At 36.0% G+C, this 19,649-nt stretch overlaps 1 protein-coding gene across 1 annotated transcript in view; it reads left to right on the top strand.

The window, feature by feature from the left end:
• myo1d (myosin 1D) overlaps positions 1-19,649 on the top strand; it is a 136,543-nt gene that overhangs the window by 75,028 nt on the left and 41,866 nt on the right. Inside the window, exons 17-20 of the mRNA XM_007259173.4 lie at positions 11,166-11,389; positions 13,002-13,140; positions 13,294-13,398; positions 13,519-13,632. Of these exons, the coding sequence (XP_007259235.1) occupies positions 11,166-11,389; positions 13,002-13,140; positions 13,294-13,398; positions 13,519-13,632 (582 nt within the window). The remainder of the gene's footprint in view (positions 1-11,165; positions 11,390-13,001; positions 13,141-13,293; positions 13,399-13,518; positions 13,633-19,649) is intronic.

Genomic DNA, 19,649 nt, shown 5'->3' with positions numbered 1-19,649 from the left:
GCTAGTGCTGAGTTCACGGCAAAAAGCAAAATGATATATTCTGTTTATTCCCATGTTTTGGTTAGCTTTAGCTTCTGTCTGTTTGTGCTTTGGATGCTTTCTCACTGTCTCACTTTATATATATTTTTCTGAGCGAGGGTTGTCAGCTTTGTATGACTGGGCTTTAAAGTTAGAAAGTGCAATATAGCAAAAGATTACACGATATGTGGGGCATTTTAAGTAAACCCTCTATGTATCCAAATGTTTAGCTCTGTAAAGGGTTGGGTGATATGGTAAAAATATTGTATCATGATATTTAAGGATATTTTTCAGAAATGATTATGACAAAATTAATCAGTAGCAGCTGATTATTAAAATCTGTTATTCAAAAAATCCCCTCTAACTTAGTACAGTGATTGTAATTTAGAATGTGCCGTAGTCAATCCAGTTAAACAGTATTGATTTAAACTTACTTTAAACAGTAGTAATATCCATTGCTCTGTTTAGTATTTTATTTTTCTTGACAATTTAGGTTTTCTCTGCAGCAACAGAGGCTATTCTCCTGACAGCAGACTGTGTTCACATTATGTAATAACTAGAGCCTCGAGGCCGTCACATTTGCAAAATAAAGCATGATTTGATAAGATATTATCAAGTTCCTATCCATAAATCTGTGTTGAAGGTACCCTAGAATGGAAATCTGTATAAACCTTCACACAAACACTCTTACAAATAAAATTACTTCAAATGGTTATTTGAGTGATTTCACATAAGGACCATTTACTGTCCCATAAAGAACCATGTTTAAAACAGTATGTGGGAAAAAAAAACTTTAAACTGTTACAGAACTTTTACATCCTTTACAAGTTACAGTTCTGGTCTGTTAAAGGGTTCTTCACACTCTGCGCCCTACTGTGGCATTGCTCAAAAATCCATCAAAAGAAGCTTTTTTAGAACCTCAAATATTGTTTTCTGCTTAATTAAATATCAAATCCCGAAAAAGCAAAATGGTCAGTCAGTAATAAAACCCCAATCTTGACCTAGTCTATTCTAAGAGCTTTTTAGAATATGGTGCTTTTGCTACTATAGTTTTAATTTTCTATTTTATGACTTTTATTGGCATCACTGGTATGCATATGACTGCTAGACTGTTATATACTCTATTATGTACAGTTCTGGAAAAAAAAATAAGTTGAACTGCTTGAATGTTTGCACCAGGAGTGGCATAAAGTTATCCAAAAGCAGTGTGTAAGACTGGTGGAGGAGAACATGCCAAGATGCATGAAAACTGTGATTAAAATACAGGGTTATTCCACCAAATACTGATTTCTGAACTCTTAAAACTTTATGAATATTAACTTGTTTTCTTTGCATTATTTGAGGTATACAAACTATGTAATATATAATTTAAAACATTTATTTTCTGCAAATGAATGCTCTAAATTACAATATTTTTATTTGGAATTTGGGAGAAATATTGTTCATAGTTTATAGAATAAAGCACAAACATATACCTATAAATAGCAAAATCAGAGAAACTGATTCAGAAACTGAAGTGGTCTCTTAATTTTTTCCAGAGCTGTGTATTAGCAAATGCATTTAAAGAACACTTTGAAGAAGCTTTGGCTGCTTTGATAATTCAAGGCGTTTATCATTTATGGTTTAAAAAGTCTTGCACTCTGATCTTCATTCATGTCAAAAGCATAGCTGAATCATAATATATATCAACATAATTAGAATATGGTGTTCTGTCCATGTCCTGCAGCTCTACTTTGTACAGTACTAAGTAGAGTGGCTGGTAATATCCTGTTACAAACCTCTTAGTATACAAAATATTTCTCCATCATATTCTGACTGACAGCCGGTGTGTCTCTATTAGGGGTGTGTTAAAAAAATCGATTATTCGATTTAAATCGATCCTCATTTGAATGATCCGATATCGATTTATATAAACCCGAGATCGATCTTTATAACTAGCCCCTTTTCCCCGTGTATGCGTAGCTTTAACGTCTCGCGTAGATCTCGCGAGACCATCCTTTTTTTCCGAGCAGCGCGCTCTGGCTGGGGTGATCAGTTAAGCATGGCTGAAGCAGGAGTGCAGGCGCCCAAGAACCTGAAGGCAGACGTGTGGTTGCATTTTGGATTCAGAAGCTATGGCGGTAGGGAAGAGCTGGATAAAAGCAAAGCTGTGTGTAAACTGTGCAACAAGGAGCTGAAATATTGTGGAAATACCACAAATCTGAGAAATCATCTAACGCGACACCATCCTGATACTCAGAAAACGGCAGAACCCACACAAACTCCACTAGAGAAAGCATTTGCGATGAAACTACCTTCAAGTTCTCCTCGTGCTAAAAAAATATCTGAAGCTCTGGTAACATTTATATGTAAGGATATACAGTTCATAAGTGAGTGTTCATAATATAAACTAATATTTTAATAATGAAATTTGAGTGTTCCTTGTATAATTACATTTCATATTCAAACTACAATTTTTATGGTAACTGAAATTTCCCTAAATTAATCGATGTTGAATCGAGAATCGAATCGAATCGAAAATCGATTTGAAAATCGAATCGAGACCTTGTGAATCGGAATCGAATCGAACTGGGAAATCAGTGATGATACCCACCCCTAGTCTCTATATCCTGCTGAACACTTCTCTGCTGTATCGTTTCTGGGTTGCTATGATGGATTTCTCTGACACCTGGAACATGCACTTTAACAGTGTCTCGAACAGTCTGACAGTCATCTGGGACTTGCTGTTCCTGATCCTTCCATTTTAACTTGTCATGTCAAACTAGAGGCTTTCATGACGTTTAAGCCCGTGTTTGTGATATATGGCTGTAATTTCCCAGAGCAGGCCATCAGACTGTGCAGGAGTGAGATGGAATACTCTGCCTATGATTTGAAGCTTTGACCATTCATTAATTGCTGCTCAAGGTCACATGTTTAAATTTAGTTTATTTAGGAGGAAATAAAATAATATCCATACAAATATGAAGTGTTTTAATGTTATTCAATAGAATCTATGTCAAGGCTTGCAGACTTATTTAAATTTGTATGTTTGTGCACCTCTTGTTAAGTGACGTAATTTGCAGTGTTAAAGTATATGGTGTTGTTGATACTAGAGAGCAGCACATCAACATCAAACTCTGCTAACTAGTTATGGGTATATGGGTGGCTACCCAAACTACACTTTGTGCTGTAGCTCTTTTTTCCTACTCTAGAAGAGGAGCTCAAACTCTGCACATAAGAAGCCTTGGGATCCGTGCTAGACTAAAAGCTAATGCTAGCTATTTTGTTTATTGCTCATGTCTATAAAAAATAAACTGGAATGGCGCAGCTGACTGCTAAACTGGAGCTTAAAACACAACAGTAGAGACAGTTCTAGCTTATCTTTTTTTAATGGGTAAAGATTCTAAAGTCAAGTTACAGTAGCAAATAGGGAGAATGCTAAGTGCTTGCCCAGCTATGAAGTTTTTAACTAACAGCACATTGGATAGAAAAGGCACAGTGAGAGGACAGCAACACTATACAGTAAGATGATGCAATATCTAAAGGAAGATAAAAGCATGCCATAAATATAACAGCAGTGTAGTATATACGTATATAGGCTCGTAAAACCACATCTGAGCAGTTTTCACCCCAACCAAATGTACATACCTACTATGTTATAAATCATAGAACCACTTTAATACCAAATAAATACATTTTTGCATTTTTAAAATGTAATCCTAATGTATTTATTGTACCATTGCTTTTGCAGAGGATTTTTTTTGTAATATATTTTGCTTTAAACATTAAGCACTACAAGATGGGCAGCTGCATTATATTTTATTATTATACCTTTCCTGTTTTGCATCCTCTAATTTAGCTCAGCTAAATGCCTCCTTTCAAACAAGTCTTTCTGCCAGAACTTTGTGTTTCTGTTTTGATTATATGTTGTAGTGTGATATGATTGCTAGGTAGAATTCATCAAAATACATAAGCAGCTTGAAAAAAAAAACAGAACTCAAATTAGGTAAGTCCTAATTATGGGCTGGTGGAGAGAGAGAGAGAGAGAGAGAGAGAGAGAGAGAGAGAGAGAGCAAGCAGTGTGTAGAGGAGACTGTGGAGGCAGTGACAGCTGCGTCAGAAGCCCTGCTGTTGCAGTAATGACTGAGGAACGACACCCCCCTCCACATATACACACTACACACACACACACCCCAGCAGTCTGTTAGAGGTCACAGTAAAGATGGAAGCCTCCTTCACAGTGGCAGGCCGGCAGGCAGCTCATCAGACCCGCAGTATTGATTTATGAAAATGCATCTCGCCCCTCCTCCTCTGCTGGTCCCTGGTGGCGGCTGGCGGTCAGGATGTGCTGCGCTCACGCTAAACTGTGTCACACTCGCCGAGTGTGATGTTATCTAGCCAGTGCCCTTGCACCGAGTGTGTCGCAGAGAACCACAGATTCCCCCCGAGGGGATTGACACGTGCTGGATTGGTGAGCTTGAATTTGACTCCTGATTGTTGGGGGATTTGCCCGCCCGCCTGATTAATGATAAGCCAGCTTACATTCTCTCACTCATCGGTAATTGTTGTCTGACACCTGATGGAAACGCCACCCATCTGCATTAGAAATTTCTCAAGGACAGTTTTTTTTCCTGTGCTTAATTCTCTGTTTTCTGCACATGGTAGAAGATTTGACGCTGATTCTATACTGGTTTGTTAACCAGGCTTGTTAACACTGTCATAATCTTGTTAACTCATGTGATTACTTCTCAGAGATTTAGCTGCTTCAGTTTAAACGCATCATAACGCTTTACTGAAAAATGATTTAATGGGTAATTCTTTTTTTTACATTCTAAATATATAATAAACTCTACATGACTGGTAGTTTATTCAGCAATACAGTGTACATTGAGGTCCAAAAGTGTAAATAAAAAAAAAAATGGAAACGTTTAAATATTTTTGGAAAATGAGAAAAATCTGTTAAAGCAATCATGAATTATTATTAATGCTGCTACCAGTAAGTCCAATTGTATAAACATTTAGGATCTGTGCCAGCAGAGTACATGCTGTCATTTGTTAGTGATGTATAGAGAGTGTATATAAAGTAAGTGACTTTGGCTCAAGTGAAAAATACTCAGTTGTGTTTTTATTTACAACCCTGTTTCAGAACCACTTACATTATATCATTAATTAATTTAAAGCCAATAAAATTGTGAAACACTTAAACAACCTATACAGCCAGATAATAGATTTCAATAATATGATACTTTAACCTTTGTTCCTACATCTGAGAAGAAAAGTGTTGGAGACTAATTGAATGCAAATGAATGCCTGGTTCACTTACATCTATACCTAGCATTCAGTCAGTACTGTCAGTATCTGCATCATATTTGTCATTGGTTACCTTTGCAATTGCTTTTGCTATTAAGCTGGGTGTGTGTTTATTTTAAAGGCATAACATTGTTGGGGTTTTGAAACTGGCCTAGCTTTTTTTTTTGCCTTTTTTCCTGAATAATGAGAATAGAGATGAATGCAAAAAATGTTTGTTTATATCTGATTAATTTTACAAGTAAAAATGTGCATCTTAACCACAAATGAATGCATCTTTGCCAAAGGTTATTCTTCATGTTATTGATTATAGTTGATAATTAGGGATACATTGATTGATTATTGGGAAACTACAATTATGTCTAATAGTGAAAAGCATGAATAATTTATACAGAACAATGACATTTTTAAATTTCTGATGACTCAATCAAATTGCAACCATCTGCAATGTAAAAATGTTCAGTGTACAGTACCAGTCAAAAGTTTAGCCACACCTCCTATACACATATATACACCTTCAGTATTTTTCTTTATTTAATTCTACGTTGTAGATTAATATTAAATACAAGGAAAAAATAGAGAATACATATGAATTACGTAATCCCTACGAATTATGTAGGAAACGTAAAGTGTTAGTCCTCCACAATACCCTGATCTAAACCTGGTGAACTGACATGGTGATTTGAGGTGATTTGGGATGAGCTGGAGGAAAAGCAGCAACTATTGTTCAGCACCTCCAGAAACTCCTTCAAGACACTGAGAAAGCTATTGCAGGTGACTCTCCCTCATGAAGACACTGAGATTAAAATACCAAAAATGTCCTCAAAGCTAAATGTTATAAGAATCTTATAAGAATCTAAAATATAAAACATATTCTGTTTTGTTTTCACATTTGATGCAAAATTACTAAATAATTAATAATGCGTTGCTGTATAACGTTAATGTCTTCAGTATAACATTTACAATGTAAAAAAACATAAAAAGAAAGAAAACACTGAATGAGAAAAGGTGCGTACAAACATTTTGAGTGGTACTGTATATAACTGTATATAAATTGTATTTTTGTCATTGTTTTTCACTAATAACGAGACTATTTTTATTTTTTTCAGCTCTTTAATTCATGTCATTTATGTCAAATTCAGCCAAATGTTTATTTTTTTATTTATTTATTTATTTTTCAGTTTTGGCAAAAAAAATATATTTAATTTTAAGGCATCCCTATTTTTGGAAATTCCTGTTCAGTTTCCTTCTTTTCGTTTTGGTTCCTGTCCTGAAATGAAAGCAGTAATCATATATGCAGCCAACCACCCCACAATGGGGTTCATTTTAAAGGGCCCAGGGTTCATTTTAAAGGGCCAATCAGTGTTAATCTGTCAAATTTTAGCGCAATAAGGGTTCTGTTCTCTGAATTTGATGAGGCTGTAAATTGTGAAGCGGAACAGCGTGGAGGAGGTGCAGCATTGTGTTGAAACAGTGATCAGACGGGCTTATTGCAGGGGAGGGGGAGCTGCTGCTGCTGCTGGCCTGATTTACCCACAGTCCCGCGGGTGTCGTCTCCCTTCACCTTCCCCTCTAACAATAAGCACAGGCCGTCTGGCCGCCTCCCTGTTTAAACATCTCCAGCACCATCAGCATGGCCAACTGTGAATGAGCAGTCTGCTGTCTGCGCTGGGGCTGGAGCTCAGTACTGGAGCTCAGTGCTGGGGCTGGAGCTCAGTGCTGGGGCTGGAGCTCAGTGCTGGGGCTGGAGCTCAGTGCTGGGGCTGGAGCTCAGTGCTGGGGCTGGAGCTCAGTGCTGGGGCTGGAGCTCAGTGCTGGGGCTGGAGCTCAGTGCTGGGTTGTGTTTTGCAGAATCCGCACAGTTGAGAGTAGTTTCCCAGTTATTCTGCTGCTCTGTCCTGCTGTAAACTTTTGATTTGATGTGAAGGGAGGCATCTTGGTGTATGGGGCCTGGAGGAGGAAATATTATGACAGCAGTGTCAGGATTAGATATGATGTTCTATGACTGTGTTGCAGTGTGGATCAAACTGTGTGGAGCGGTGACTCACATGGGCCTCTGGTGAGACTGAGTGTGGAAGGCAGTAGCAATTGGAGGAGCGTGGAGAGTTTTCTGCAATCCCTGTCTCTCTGTTTAAATAGCTGTAAAAAAAAATGCAAACAATATTAAGTTACAAATTGGTTTTTGATCAACTTGTCATCAGATAGTTTGAATGTTTTATTTAGTTTATTTAAAAAACAACCCTACAACTACAGTGGCTAAGAAGTACAAAAAAACATTTAAAAAATTACAGAAATAAAACAAATCCAATACTATATAAATATTGTCAATTAACGCCACAAAACAGTTTGATTAACAAGAATTCACAACAAGCACTTCCTGTCTTTTAGACCTACCCTTTTCCATTAGGATTTGCACTTTGTAAAATGTTTGGCTCTGGTAAAAGTGTTTCATGTATTGTAGTGCACTGGTGACTGCACTATGTAACTCTGGTGAAGCAGGCAGCAAAGCAGGAGTCATATTTGTGAACAATCCTGTAATATTACTGGAAACGATCGGTCCACATGCTTCTTTCTAGTGTTCTGTCATATCGCTAAAGATGATTGATCAGTATCAGTGTCAATACTGATACTTACACTTAATATTCTGTCAGAAACATAGACCTCTGATAGATTGCTGTAGTTACTGATGCCCATGCATGCCTGTAAATGACGTTTAACTGAAGCCAGCAGCGTGTCTGCAGCGTAGGATTATTATGTTTCTCTATTTTGACAAGTTTTTCATAACCCTGAAACTTTAAATGTTGTCCTTTCAGCCTATTATGTCTTACTTGGGAAACAGAGCATTCTTTTACAAAAATAAAACCTATAAAAATCACTTTCAATATCAGGTTTGTATGCACCTATTGAGTAGTTAAGTCAGTGTTTGTATTGGTATCATTACTCAGTATAGACAGATACTCAAAAAAATTGCATCTTTTTCAAAAGGGAAAAGTGGTATCGCTCCTAATTCCTACTTCTTTCATTTTAAATGACTGTTCTGTATCTCTAAGCTTGTCCATAAATGCATGTGTTAGGCATGTCTTTCAGAGGTGTGTTAAAGCCCCAATCCCACTTCCTGACTGTAAAGGGCCCAGGATGAATTCTTACATGTTCAGGACATTCCAGGATTTTGGTACATTTCAGGGGTGGTCACTTCTGAAACTCTGATCCTCAATTTGTTAATTTTAGTCATATATTTATTAAATACAGGTAATAGACTATCAAAAAGTTTGATTTGTCAAGCTCAGGTATCAAAGCAGTATAAATTAGATTATGCAATATATTTGGTAACTTACAGTAACAGGGTTGCGAGTAACAGGGTTGCAAATCTAGGCTAAGTTGTGGTTTACCCCAGGAACAGATGCTAACTGTAAAATTTAGCTATGTATACAAGATCAAGGACAAACATGGCTATATAAGTATATAAAGTAAATTTGACTCTACTCAATATTAGTCTTACAATATGAGTAACAGGGTTGCATTCACTGAGTGACACACATAACTTGAACAAACATATTTGAATTGTTTTTTATGTCCTTGTGATGTAACTTCCTTTGTGCCAGTAGACAAATATTTTTTACTTTCTCTGCCAGGTAAAATTCCTTATGGTAACAGGGTTGCGCGCATGTTGTGGGACACAACTTAATAACATAAAAACTGTAACATGCAAAACAATGTAGACCAAAGAAGTTGTTTTCATAAGTAAAGAAGATGCATATCAACAATAAACAAGAGGAAGTCATTTATTTAGAGCTTATTTTAATTGTTAATTTTGCCAAAGGAGTTGGTCACCCAATGAGTGGGACAAGAGAAAACGGCCATTTTTTGAGGTGGTCCAAAGGTATTTGGTCTTTTGAATAATATCTAAGAAGCTTATTTTTCCACCAAATTGTACAGTTTGTCTTATAACAGGTAAATTTTCCACAAAAAATAATCATTTAGATATTTTGGACATGTACATTTGAAATTTAAGTGGTGGGACAGGAAATGTACCAAAATCCTGGAATGTCCCTTACTGCTTTAAAAGTGGCTAAAAAGAAATGTTCTCATACTCATACCTTAAATGATAGTGTTCTATCTTGCAGTAACAAACATAGTCTAATGGAAATACTCTTCTTTTTTGATTTCCTGGAAAAGTGTTTTTTTATTATTATTTAAAATTATTAACCAAAAAAAACCCCAGCAAAAGTGGTTTTAATCTTACACTGACTACCAGGCTATGTAGCATCTGCAGCACATTTTAATGTGCAGGGTTAATCAAGAAAGCACCAGTCATGCATGTTCAGATATGAACGTTTACTTTTCATGCAGTGTAAGAAATGTGTAAACATCCCTCTAATGTGACTTGTCCGGTGATCAGAGCAGAGCATGGCGTCTGCATCCTAAAACACACACCAGCAAACGTTGGGTGCATTACAGTATTTACCAGACCTAAATCAATTTCCAGTCAGTGTATGAGTCAGAGTAAAGTGAAGGGAACATATGGTCCTGGCTTTACTGAGAGCTGTGCAGCTCAAACAGCTCCCGGGAGATCCATTATCTTCTATTATTAATGCCTTAAGACAGGGATTACACCCTTTGTACTGCTCTTTGGGTGTCACAGAGCTGGGTGTGTAGCATTAAACAGTGCATACTCATCACAAATATGTGTGTTACTAAAGTTACTACAGTAAAGTTTTCTTTCAAACACTTCAACACTTCACGCCAATCAGGAAGTATATCTCTAGCCTTAGACCATCTAAAGAAGTTACACTTATATAATGTCTTTCTATTAACCCAAGGTACGCTTTACAATCACATTGGATTACACACAACCATTTACACTCAGCACTCAAACCGCATAATAAACCCCAGCCAATCACGTACACTCAACTGGAAACTGCCATCCACCTGGAGGACTGGGCACACAGTCATATATACATTCACACATACACACGCATGCATGCATATGTACAGTACTTTTCTGAGAAATGTAGAGTATCCAAATTACCTGATCTCCATTTTTTGGACTGTGGGAGGACATGGGGTGAACATGGAAACTCTACCCAGATAGGTACTTGAACCCAAGACCACAAAACTGGGAGGTAAATGTGCTAAGCCACTGTGCTGCCATGGAAACCAGTTCTCTGCAAAAAGCTGATCACAGGTTGAATTTTTTCAGCAGGGTTGGTGACTAGGCCTATCACAGATGTGTATTATACTAACAATAGCAATACACCTATACAGTAGCGAAGATGAAGGGCTATGATATAGCATTTGTGTAGTGTGTTGGTGCAGTGATTCAGCCCATAGAAAATGTGTTGTCTGTTCACATTATCTGTTATGTAGTGTGTTGACTCTGCAGGGGTCGGATATAGGCAAATAAAAAATAAATAAAATAATTATATTTACACTCTGTCTCTCTGTTGCACTCGGCATGACTTTAGTTTCCCCCCGTTCTTGTTTTTCCACCAGTTCTTGGGCTCCCTATTTCCTTATAAGGCCGTTTTGTTCCAGCCGTGTCCCAATTCACTAGCCGGGGCAGTGATAGTGTATTGAACCATGACCCTGACATCACAGGCTTGATCCCGTGTGAGGAGCCGTGTTTTTTTCCTTTCTTCTTGAGTTTACCTGCTTTGAGATCAACTGTTCTGCAATTGGGTTCAACAACCCTCTGGGCTGGAGAGCTACTAGTCTGTAGCACTCCATCCCATTACACTTCCTTGTCCAAAACAGATTTTTTTTTTTTTTTTTGTGGCCTTGGAAAATATCTGGCCCGCGGCCAAACTTAATTTCCGACCCCTGACCCCTGACTAAGCCTAACCCTTTTCGCCCTCTTGCAGGTATGGCGTGGCACGATTGCCAGGATGCGCTATCGTCGGATGCGGGCTGCACTGATCATTCTGAGAGCGTACCGGCGCTACAAGGTGAAATCCTACATCAAGGAGGTGAACCGACGCTTCAAAAACGTACGCAGCATGAAGGACCACGGCAAACACGTGAAGTGGCCAACACCTCCCAAAGTCCTGCGCAGGTTTGAGGAGGCACTTAGGAACATCTACAACAGGTTAGAGCTGCAGTAATACACTAATCTCTGTCTCTTTGTATTCCACTCTGAAACACACACACACAAACACACACACACATATACATGTATTTACGTATTCTTAGTGGGCTGGATGAGAATCAAAGCTCTGACGTAAAATAGGAGTTCACAGACTCCTATTCACAGTTAACTCCCACATTAGTGTTAGCTGTGCTAATGTGTATCTGGACAGCTCAGTGACGCATCTTTCCCTGCCAAGGTCTGGTCTGGTGTTAAATTGACTCATTCTGTTTTTCTGTGATGTCACACGTCAGCCTCCATGTTAGTCATTACCATTGTTCAGAGGAGATCTGCCTTAGGCCTGGGTCTGTTATCAGCTCTCTAAATACTTCACGCTTTTCTCAGACTAGAAACATACTTACAAGACTGTCAACAACATGAGTATTAAAACTGAAACACAAGTATTTTCTTATTTTTGGTTCATTATTACCACTACCACTACTACTGCTGTATTTTTTTTATTGAATCTATTATTCTTGAGGGATAACTAGATAAATATAACATTAATAGTAATTGGATGAAAAATAGGAAGGGGGGTGAAGAGAAAAACTGTAGCTGTGACATCTTAAGTATAATTGTTGTATGGACATAATAATGTGAGTGTTTATGTATGTGTGTATCTGAGATAGAGATTTGTAATTGCATTCCAGATTGTTCAGAGCTGAGTGATACCACAAAGTAAAAATAAATGAAGTGTAGATTTTCTTCAAATATATGAGCGATTCTTTACATAACAACTGAAAAAGGAAAATGAACAACAAACATCACCATTCAGAGCTATTAAATATGCAAAACAATGTTTTTTTTTTTTTTTACATTTATTTTCAGACCGTGCAAGCACAAGGAAGCCAATATACCAACAACTGTTTAATTTATCTTTTTTTTTTTATGAACAATAATTTCCATTTAATTATATAAGCAAGTACTGGGAATGAACTGGTTGCAAAAATAGCCTCCTTATATTTTAAGTTAAGAATAAGTGCTTTATAAAAGTTCTTTTTTAAAGATTTATTACCAGAAACACAGGCCTGTCTACTGAGATACCCTCTGGCGGTCTTGATTATTCCATTTAGAAAATGCTATAAAACACTAATTTGATTAATTGATTTAATTTGAATTAATGAACTTCCAGCACCTAGTATTCTGTGATTTTATTTTTGGTAGAGGCATCGATATATGATCCATTACTGATTTTTTTTTTTTTTAGTGCTTGATATTGATGGTAGTTTTTAATTTTTTTTTTAGTTCATGCAAATTGTTCATAGTATTTATATATGGGAATAAGGATTTGTTATATTAATATAAGCTTATTGCATGTGTTTTACTTGCAGAAGTAAATATCTTAAATGTCAAAGGTGTTCTTCACTTGTAAATATACATTTTATAAATTTAAATTTGAATATGGAAATAAATAGGATTTATTTTTACATAAGTCTTTGATATAAAGGCAGTTTAAATATTAATAAATAAAAACAAAAAAACATTAGCTCACAGTTACAGTAGGACTCAAAAAAACAGGCACCTCTATAAAATGCACCAACAGATATGTGTTTTTCTTGTTGTTGTGTTGTAGGTGGTGGGCCTGGACCCTCATTAAAGGTCTGTCTCCAGAGGAGATGTTACAAATCAGAGCTAAAGTGGCCACGCTGGAGTGCCTGAAAGGTCAGAGGGCAGACCTCGGCCTGCAGAGAGCCTGGGAGGGCAATTACCTGGTCAGTGTGAGAACTATAAGCAATACATCAAAAAATGTATTCATTAAAAAAAACTACAATATTGAATCGCAGCAGCTGTAGTACAGTACTTTTATTGAAAATGAAATGCAGTGGGATTAAAGGTGTTTTTATTTTCTCTGTATTTGTCCTCAGAAGCGGGATAGTCCTGAAACAGCATCTTCTTTCACACTGGTGTCCAGTGATCTTCAGAGGAAAGATAAGTTCATGAGAGTCCTCTTCTCCTGCAATGTTCGGAAGGTATGCAGCACATTTCTGTGAATCACTCTTAATGTCATTTATCCTTTTTATTACAGATTTGCTAAAGTGTTTTCAGCTGTTTTAATATAGTGTTAAGAACAGTTCACATTGTTTTTACAGATTAACCGCTTCAACAAGGCAGAGAATCGGGCAGTGCTGATCACAGATCGCCACCTCTACAAGATGGACCCACTGAAACAGTACAAGCCAATGAAGAGCATCCCACTCTACAATGTACGTACTTTTCTCACTATCACTTAATTTTTCTGGTTTTTACTTTTTGCAGAGCTTATTTTTTGCTTTTTAATCTAAAGTCAAATCTTCAAAAATGAAAGAACCTTAGAGGGGAAAAACGTTGCAAGTAAATATCTCCAAAATAAATGAACAAAATTTTATTTTAACTAATTTTGAGTGACTTTTATCAGTTCTTTCATCATGAAATCTGAACGTGATGTAAATGGAAGCTGCTGTTTTCCAAAGTTAAAAAAAAAGGTTTTGTTCTAATGTAAAGATCTGTCATATACTGTATATTGTCGCTGTCCAATAAAAAACAAGCACCTCCATTTTTGTCGATTTTTAGTTTAATGCATAGTTTGAACACACTAATTGTACGTCAGACTGTGCCAAAATTTCTCGATGAAAGTGCCAATAGAAATTCTCTAAAATGACCTGATTTTTTTTTTTTTTTTTTTACGTTGACTTCTATTGAAAGTTTAGAAGGTTTTTTTTACTCTCTCCTGTAAAATTGCTGTTTTGGAGATACCTGTTTTTTATTGGACAGCGACGATATACATATTATCTAATATCTTAAGACACTGTATAAACTATACATGGCTCATGGAAACCTTTTAGTTCCAGAATGTCAACTTTACAAATTTTCTATTTTCTAGCATTTCTATTACAAAAATATTTATATTTTAAAAACTGCCAGATTCACATTGTGTGAGTCAGGAAAATTTAGGTACAAGGTTTTAGCCTGACAACTATGTTGTAGTATATAATATACATCACCTGACATTATCTTAATATGCGTTCATGCAGTTCATGTGTTAAGAGAGATTCTAATGTTACATACTTAATGCCAATACTCTTCTACATTTTCAGCAAAATGTAAAAGTCCTTTTTTTGTAATATACCTCAGCTTTGCATGACATTAAACTGTCAGTGGTGCTTTAAATGGTGCTCATGCTGATTCCTTTACCCATCTCCCAGATTACCAAGCACTGAACAGGCTTAAAGCTGGAAACCTGGAAGGTTGACCTTCTTACAGCAGAGATATTCTTCTGTTCTACCCTTTAGCAAATGAAAAAGAGCAATCAGTCAGCCCCAGACAATGGATTTATTCTCTGCTCTAGCTGCTGAGAAATGGAGAGGAGAGTAACCTGCAACCCTGATCCATCTGTGGTCTGTCTGAGGGCTGCAGTGGGCCTGGGGCCATGTTGCTAGCAGAGGTCTATAATACTGGGCTCACCGTGTAGGAAGGGGGACTTGGCTCCAGTTCACAGCACAAAGGGAGCATGTCTACAGGCTGTGTAGTCGACCTTCTGTCCTCTGTGTCTCACAAGAATATCAGTCAGAGTGAGATTGTGGGATTGTAGCTGAGCGAAGTTAAAATGGTTCTCCATTTAATATTTAGGACAGAGAATAAGGCATTTATATGTTTTGTAATATGTAATATCAATTAATAGCAGCTGTTTAAATAATTATATTTTATTGCACAAACTGACAACAAATGTGTTTAAAAATAAAAACAACACAAAATTAGCCCAGTAGACCCTGTACAGAATTTAGTAATTTCACTAATTACATAATATTTACTTAAGTAATATCAATTTCATAGACAATAGGATTTGACCCTGTGGGACTCAACTAGATATTCTAATCCTAACAATTACCCAATTATCCAATAAATAGGAATAATTGCGTGTTGAAATGCAGAGAGCACATGCCGCTGATTAATGCCTGTGTTAGCACTTTGCTAATTGATGGTCATTGGCAGGAGAAGGAACATTTTGAATGGGTCCTGATGGACAAGGAAAAGCCCTTGCCTGGCTAAGCCCATGTTTATTTATTGCTCCATTGGTGGATGGGTCACTCGCTGCAGTCATACAAGCACACTAGTGATCAGTAGTGTCAGTAGTATTTCTTGGACAGCTAAAGGCGTACTATGCTAGCATTCATGTTATATTATTAAATAGATTAAGTTTAACATAATCCACTCCTTGCTCCCCCTCAAAAACAGCCCATCTTGCTCCTCAACTATGGTTGGTCCTCCTGTTACAATATTTAAGCCCGGGCGTCTTCTCTTTGGTAGCTATTGTAGTTATTGGCTACATTAACATTATCAGTTTAATAGGTCCTAAAATAGAACCCTGTGGGACTCAACAAGATATGCTGGACTTAATTGCCTCTGAATAATTTGCACGAGGAATAATACCTGAAAAATTAACCAAGGATCCATAAAAAAACAACAATGTAAACTAGGGGTGGGCAATATTATATCGTATACAATATATCGTGACACAGAAATATCATGATATTAAAAATCCATATCGTGATAATAGGTATGTTCTGTCTTAAAATTAGCCTATTATTTACTGTGAAGCGTTAAGTGAATGTATTGTTTAATTGTTTTAGTTTGCAGTTTATATGCATGCACTAAATTTTTTGCTGCATTATATTTTTTTATGCTATATTATTTATTTTGCCACATTATAATTATACTGTTAAACTATTATACTATATTCCTGAAATTAAAGAATAATTTCTGTTTTCCTATATCGTTATCGCAAAAATACCCTGAAATATCGTGATATTATTTTAGAGCCATATCGCCCACCCCTAATGTAAACCCAGTAGAGCATTTAGGCCCTAAAATAGAATCTGGTTGAGCTCCACAATATATGCTCTATATTTATAACTCTAATGATTATCAAATAATTTACTATATTTTTTACCTTAAGAATAGCAACAGAGCAATAAATCTATGATTCAAAGGGTAATAGTTGAAAGACAACACGTTTAAGGTGTAATATAAAATGTATTACGCAAATGTAATATAGCATAACAGCATTTAGCGTGATGGAATGCACCGAGCACATTCCACTGATTAATGCCTGTGTTTGCTCTTTGCTAATCGAAGGTCATCGGCAGGGGCGGAACATTTCTGAATGGGTCCTGATGAACAAAGAAGAGCCCTTGGCCAGCTAAACCCATGATTATTTATTGCTCCATTGAGGGATGGGCCGCTCTCTTCAGTCACACCACCACAGTATCAGTAGTATTTATCAGACAGCTAAAGGCTTTCCTGAACGGCGTTCATATTGTATTCACATTTATAAACGGCTTGAGCTTTAAGCACGCCTTGAAAAAAAGAAAAAAAAAATCTTCATAATCATAATCCACCCCCCCGCCCCCCCCCAAAACTACGGTCGGTCCTCCCTCTCCATCCTTTCTCCTCTCTCCGCTGTTGTTATGCCAACATCCCTGGAGATGGGGTTGTCATGGCAACGGGGCGGGAGGATAGATCAGCTGACGTCTGGTATCGTTCAGGCATGTGCACAAATCTGCTTTCTTGGTTCGCTCCTTTTGCTCGTGCTTAGCAGTGTCTTCTTCACTGTTTTCTTTGTCTTTTCTCATTCTTCATTATCTCTTTGTGTGTTTATTCCTGTAACATCTAGCTACTCTCCTTATTTAGACCAAAGTCCAAAGGTGTAGATACCTCCTCATCCATCAGTCTTCTAAGATCCCCCCCCCCCAACAGTAACAAGTAGGCTTGGGCGATATGGTAAAAATATTGTATCACGATATTTAAAAGCACAATATTTTCTTAATACAGATGATTGCACTTATAATGCATTAGTAGTGACAGATCCTTAAAACTACTAAATTCCCAATCCAACACTCTACCATAATGTGTACAGTAATTATTATTTAAGTTCTTCTATCCTTCACTATTAGTATATTGTCTATTATATAATAAAATGCATCACAATACAATATAAAGGACCAGGTTTCAAATCCACTGTCATAAAGAACCTGTTGTTGAAGTTGATAAATATTGTGCACTATTTTTTTATTTATTTTTTATTTTTACTCTCCAATTTCATCTACTCCTATTGTGGGATCAGCAGAGGTTCTTCAACAGCATTGCATAAATAAACTCTGGGTAACACTTTATTTAAATTGCACCATCATAGGAGCATCATAAAACATTCATAAGCATTGAATAATTAATACCCAATGAATAGCTGAAAAATGGGATATTATTTACATTAAGTACATACATGTTGAATATCATATTTATAATTATATATTTTATTTACAAGTATTTTAACATATTAAAAAGACTTTACATACCCTTTTTCATTTTTTTAAGAATTGTCATTAGGAAGGACACTGTTGTGAAGCATCATTCCTATAGTATGTATATTGTACAAGACAAAAAGTACACGGTTCTCTCAGTAAGTAAGTTTAAAAGTTTAAATTCAAAGTGGCAACACGTATTTTATTTAAACACCTTAATTAGTCAGGATTTCCAAGAAATACTAGATGGGAAAATAAAGTAAAATTTTAAGTAATAAGTATATATGGCAATATTATTTATAGCATACATACAAGTGATCTTCGTATTCAAAAAAATATTACTGACTTCAGTATATATATATATATATATATATATATATATATATATATATATATATATATATATATATATATATATATAGTAAATATAAATAAATATGCAGACAGCTACGTCCCCTAGGATACATTTTTTATTATTTTGTATTTTAACATGTTTCCTATATATTCCATTAAAACTGAAAACTGATTAGGATTTTGGGCTGTGAATACACTATGCACCAAATAGACATTTTACGTGGCAATTAACATAGTAAAGTATCTTGTCGTCCAACTTCATAAACAATATGATAAAAAGGATTTTTAAGTATGTATTCATTTTATTCTGTTCTGATCTAACAGAATTTTTATATGTTCATGTGATTATATAAATAATATCTTTCATACCATAGTGAAAGGAGATGATAGTCATATTTAGGGGTGGGCAATATGGCCCTAAAATTGTAGCACAATATTTCATGGTATTTTTTATAATAAGGAAACTCTTGGCGATATGACAAAACACTGATTTAAAATATATATATAAAAATCAAACATGCAATACTGCAACAAAATGAAAATTAAATTTTATTATTCTAAACGATATAATATGGCACAGCCCTAACTGAGATATTAAAAGATACAAGAATTGTATCAGATTTGCAACAGAATGTCCTGATACTAATAATGCACTCCAAATATTTCATATATCCAGGATTAAATAAATTAAATAATCTGTCTCTAGTAGATATATAATGGAAAATGAGAACAGTGTGGATTTTTCTTTTGCTAAAAACAGCAAAAATGTTACCTTGATGTGATAATTAGGGGTGGGTTGATATGACAGGATATTTCTGGGTATAATATCGATCACGATATTTTAAAATGTTGGTGATATTATTGCGTATGATGGGATATGGCACACCCCTACTATCAATACAGTGTCATAAAACAGTTATGCCATCTTGAGAATACTGGAAAACATAATTATAATTTTAAGTGTTTTACACAATGTGTTGTTCAATGTATTTAGTATAATATTTAACACTTGTGCTTGTTACAGAAATTCAGTTTTAATTGTTTCATAAGATGTGTTATGTCATGTTGCAGTTGCTGGCATAAGTTCATATTCAAATATTCATTCATACATTCAAGTATTGCTTTACAAATGCATTCTTCACTTCTTATGCATGTGTTTTGATGCCTTTGACCTAAAATGTTCCTAAACCCTTTGAAGTACATTTAATTTGATCATTGTAGGATTAATTCTGAATCTCTCTGGCTCATCTTAAAGACACTCCGGAGAAGGATGTTCAAATTCTCCACAGTTCAGAGCACTTGGCATTGGGCTTTGTGACCTTAGGCTTATGTTGGGCTGCTCCAGAGCATCTTGTTCTGTTGGCAGTGTTTTATTTTGCCCTGATATTGTTACATAAACTGCACTCTAGCGATCATTACTAAAGCAAATGAATTCTCTGCAGTGCTGTTTATGAGTGTTGTATAAAAAATAGAAAATGATCATAGATCATGACTTGTTGGAGCAAAAAGAGAGAGCAAATTGAGGGATTTTTTTTTTTATATGTGGGCAGATCTGCTGAGCCTTCTTGATCGTAAAGATACATACACACACA

This window comes from Astyanax mexicanus, chromosome 15, assembly GCF_023375975.1.
Source record: "Astyanax mexicanus isolate ESR-SI-001 chromosome 15, AstMex3_surface, whole genome shotgun sequence".
Classification (NCBI taxonomy): Eukaryota; Metazoa; Chordata; class Actinopteri; order Characiformes; family Acestrorhamphidae; genus Astyanax; species Astyanax mexicanus.
The sequence above is the reverse complement of the archived record's forward strand: the minus strand, read 5'-3'. Positions and strand labels throughout refer to the sequence as shown.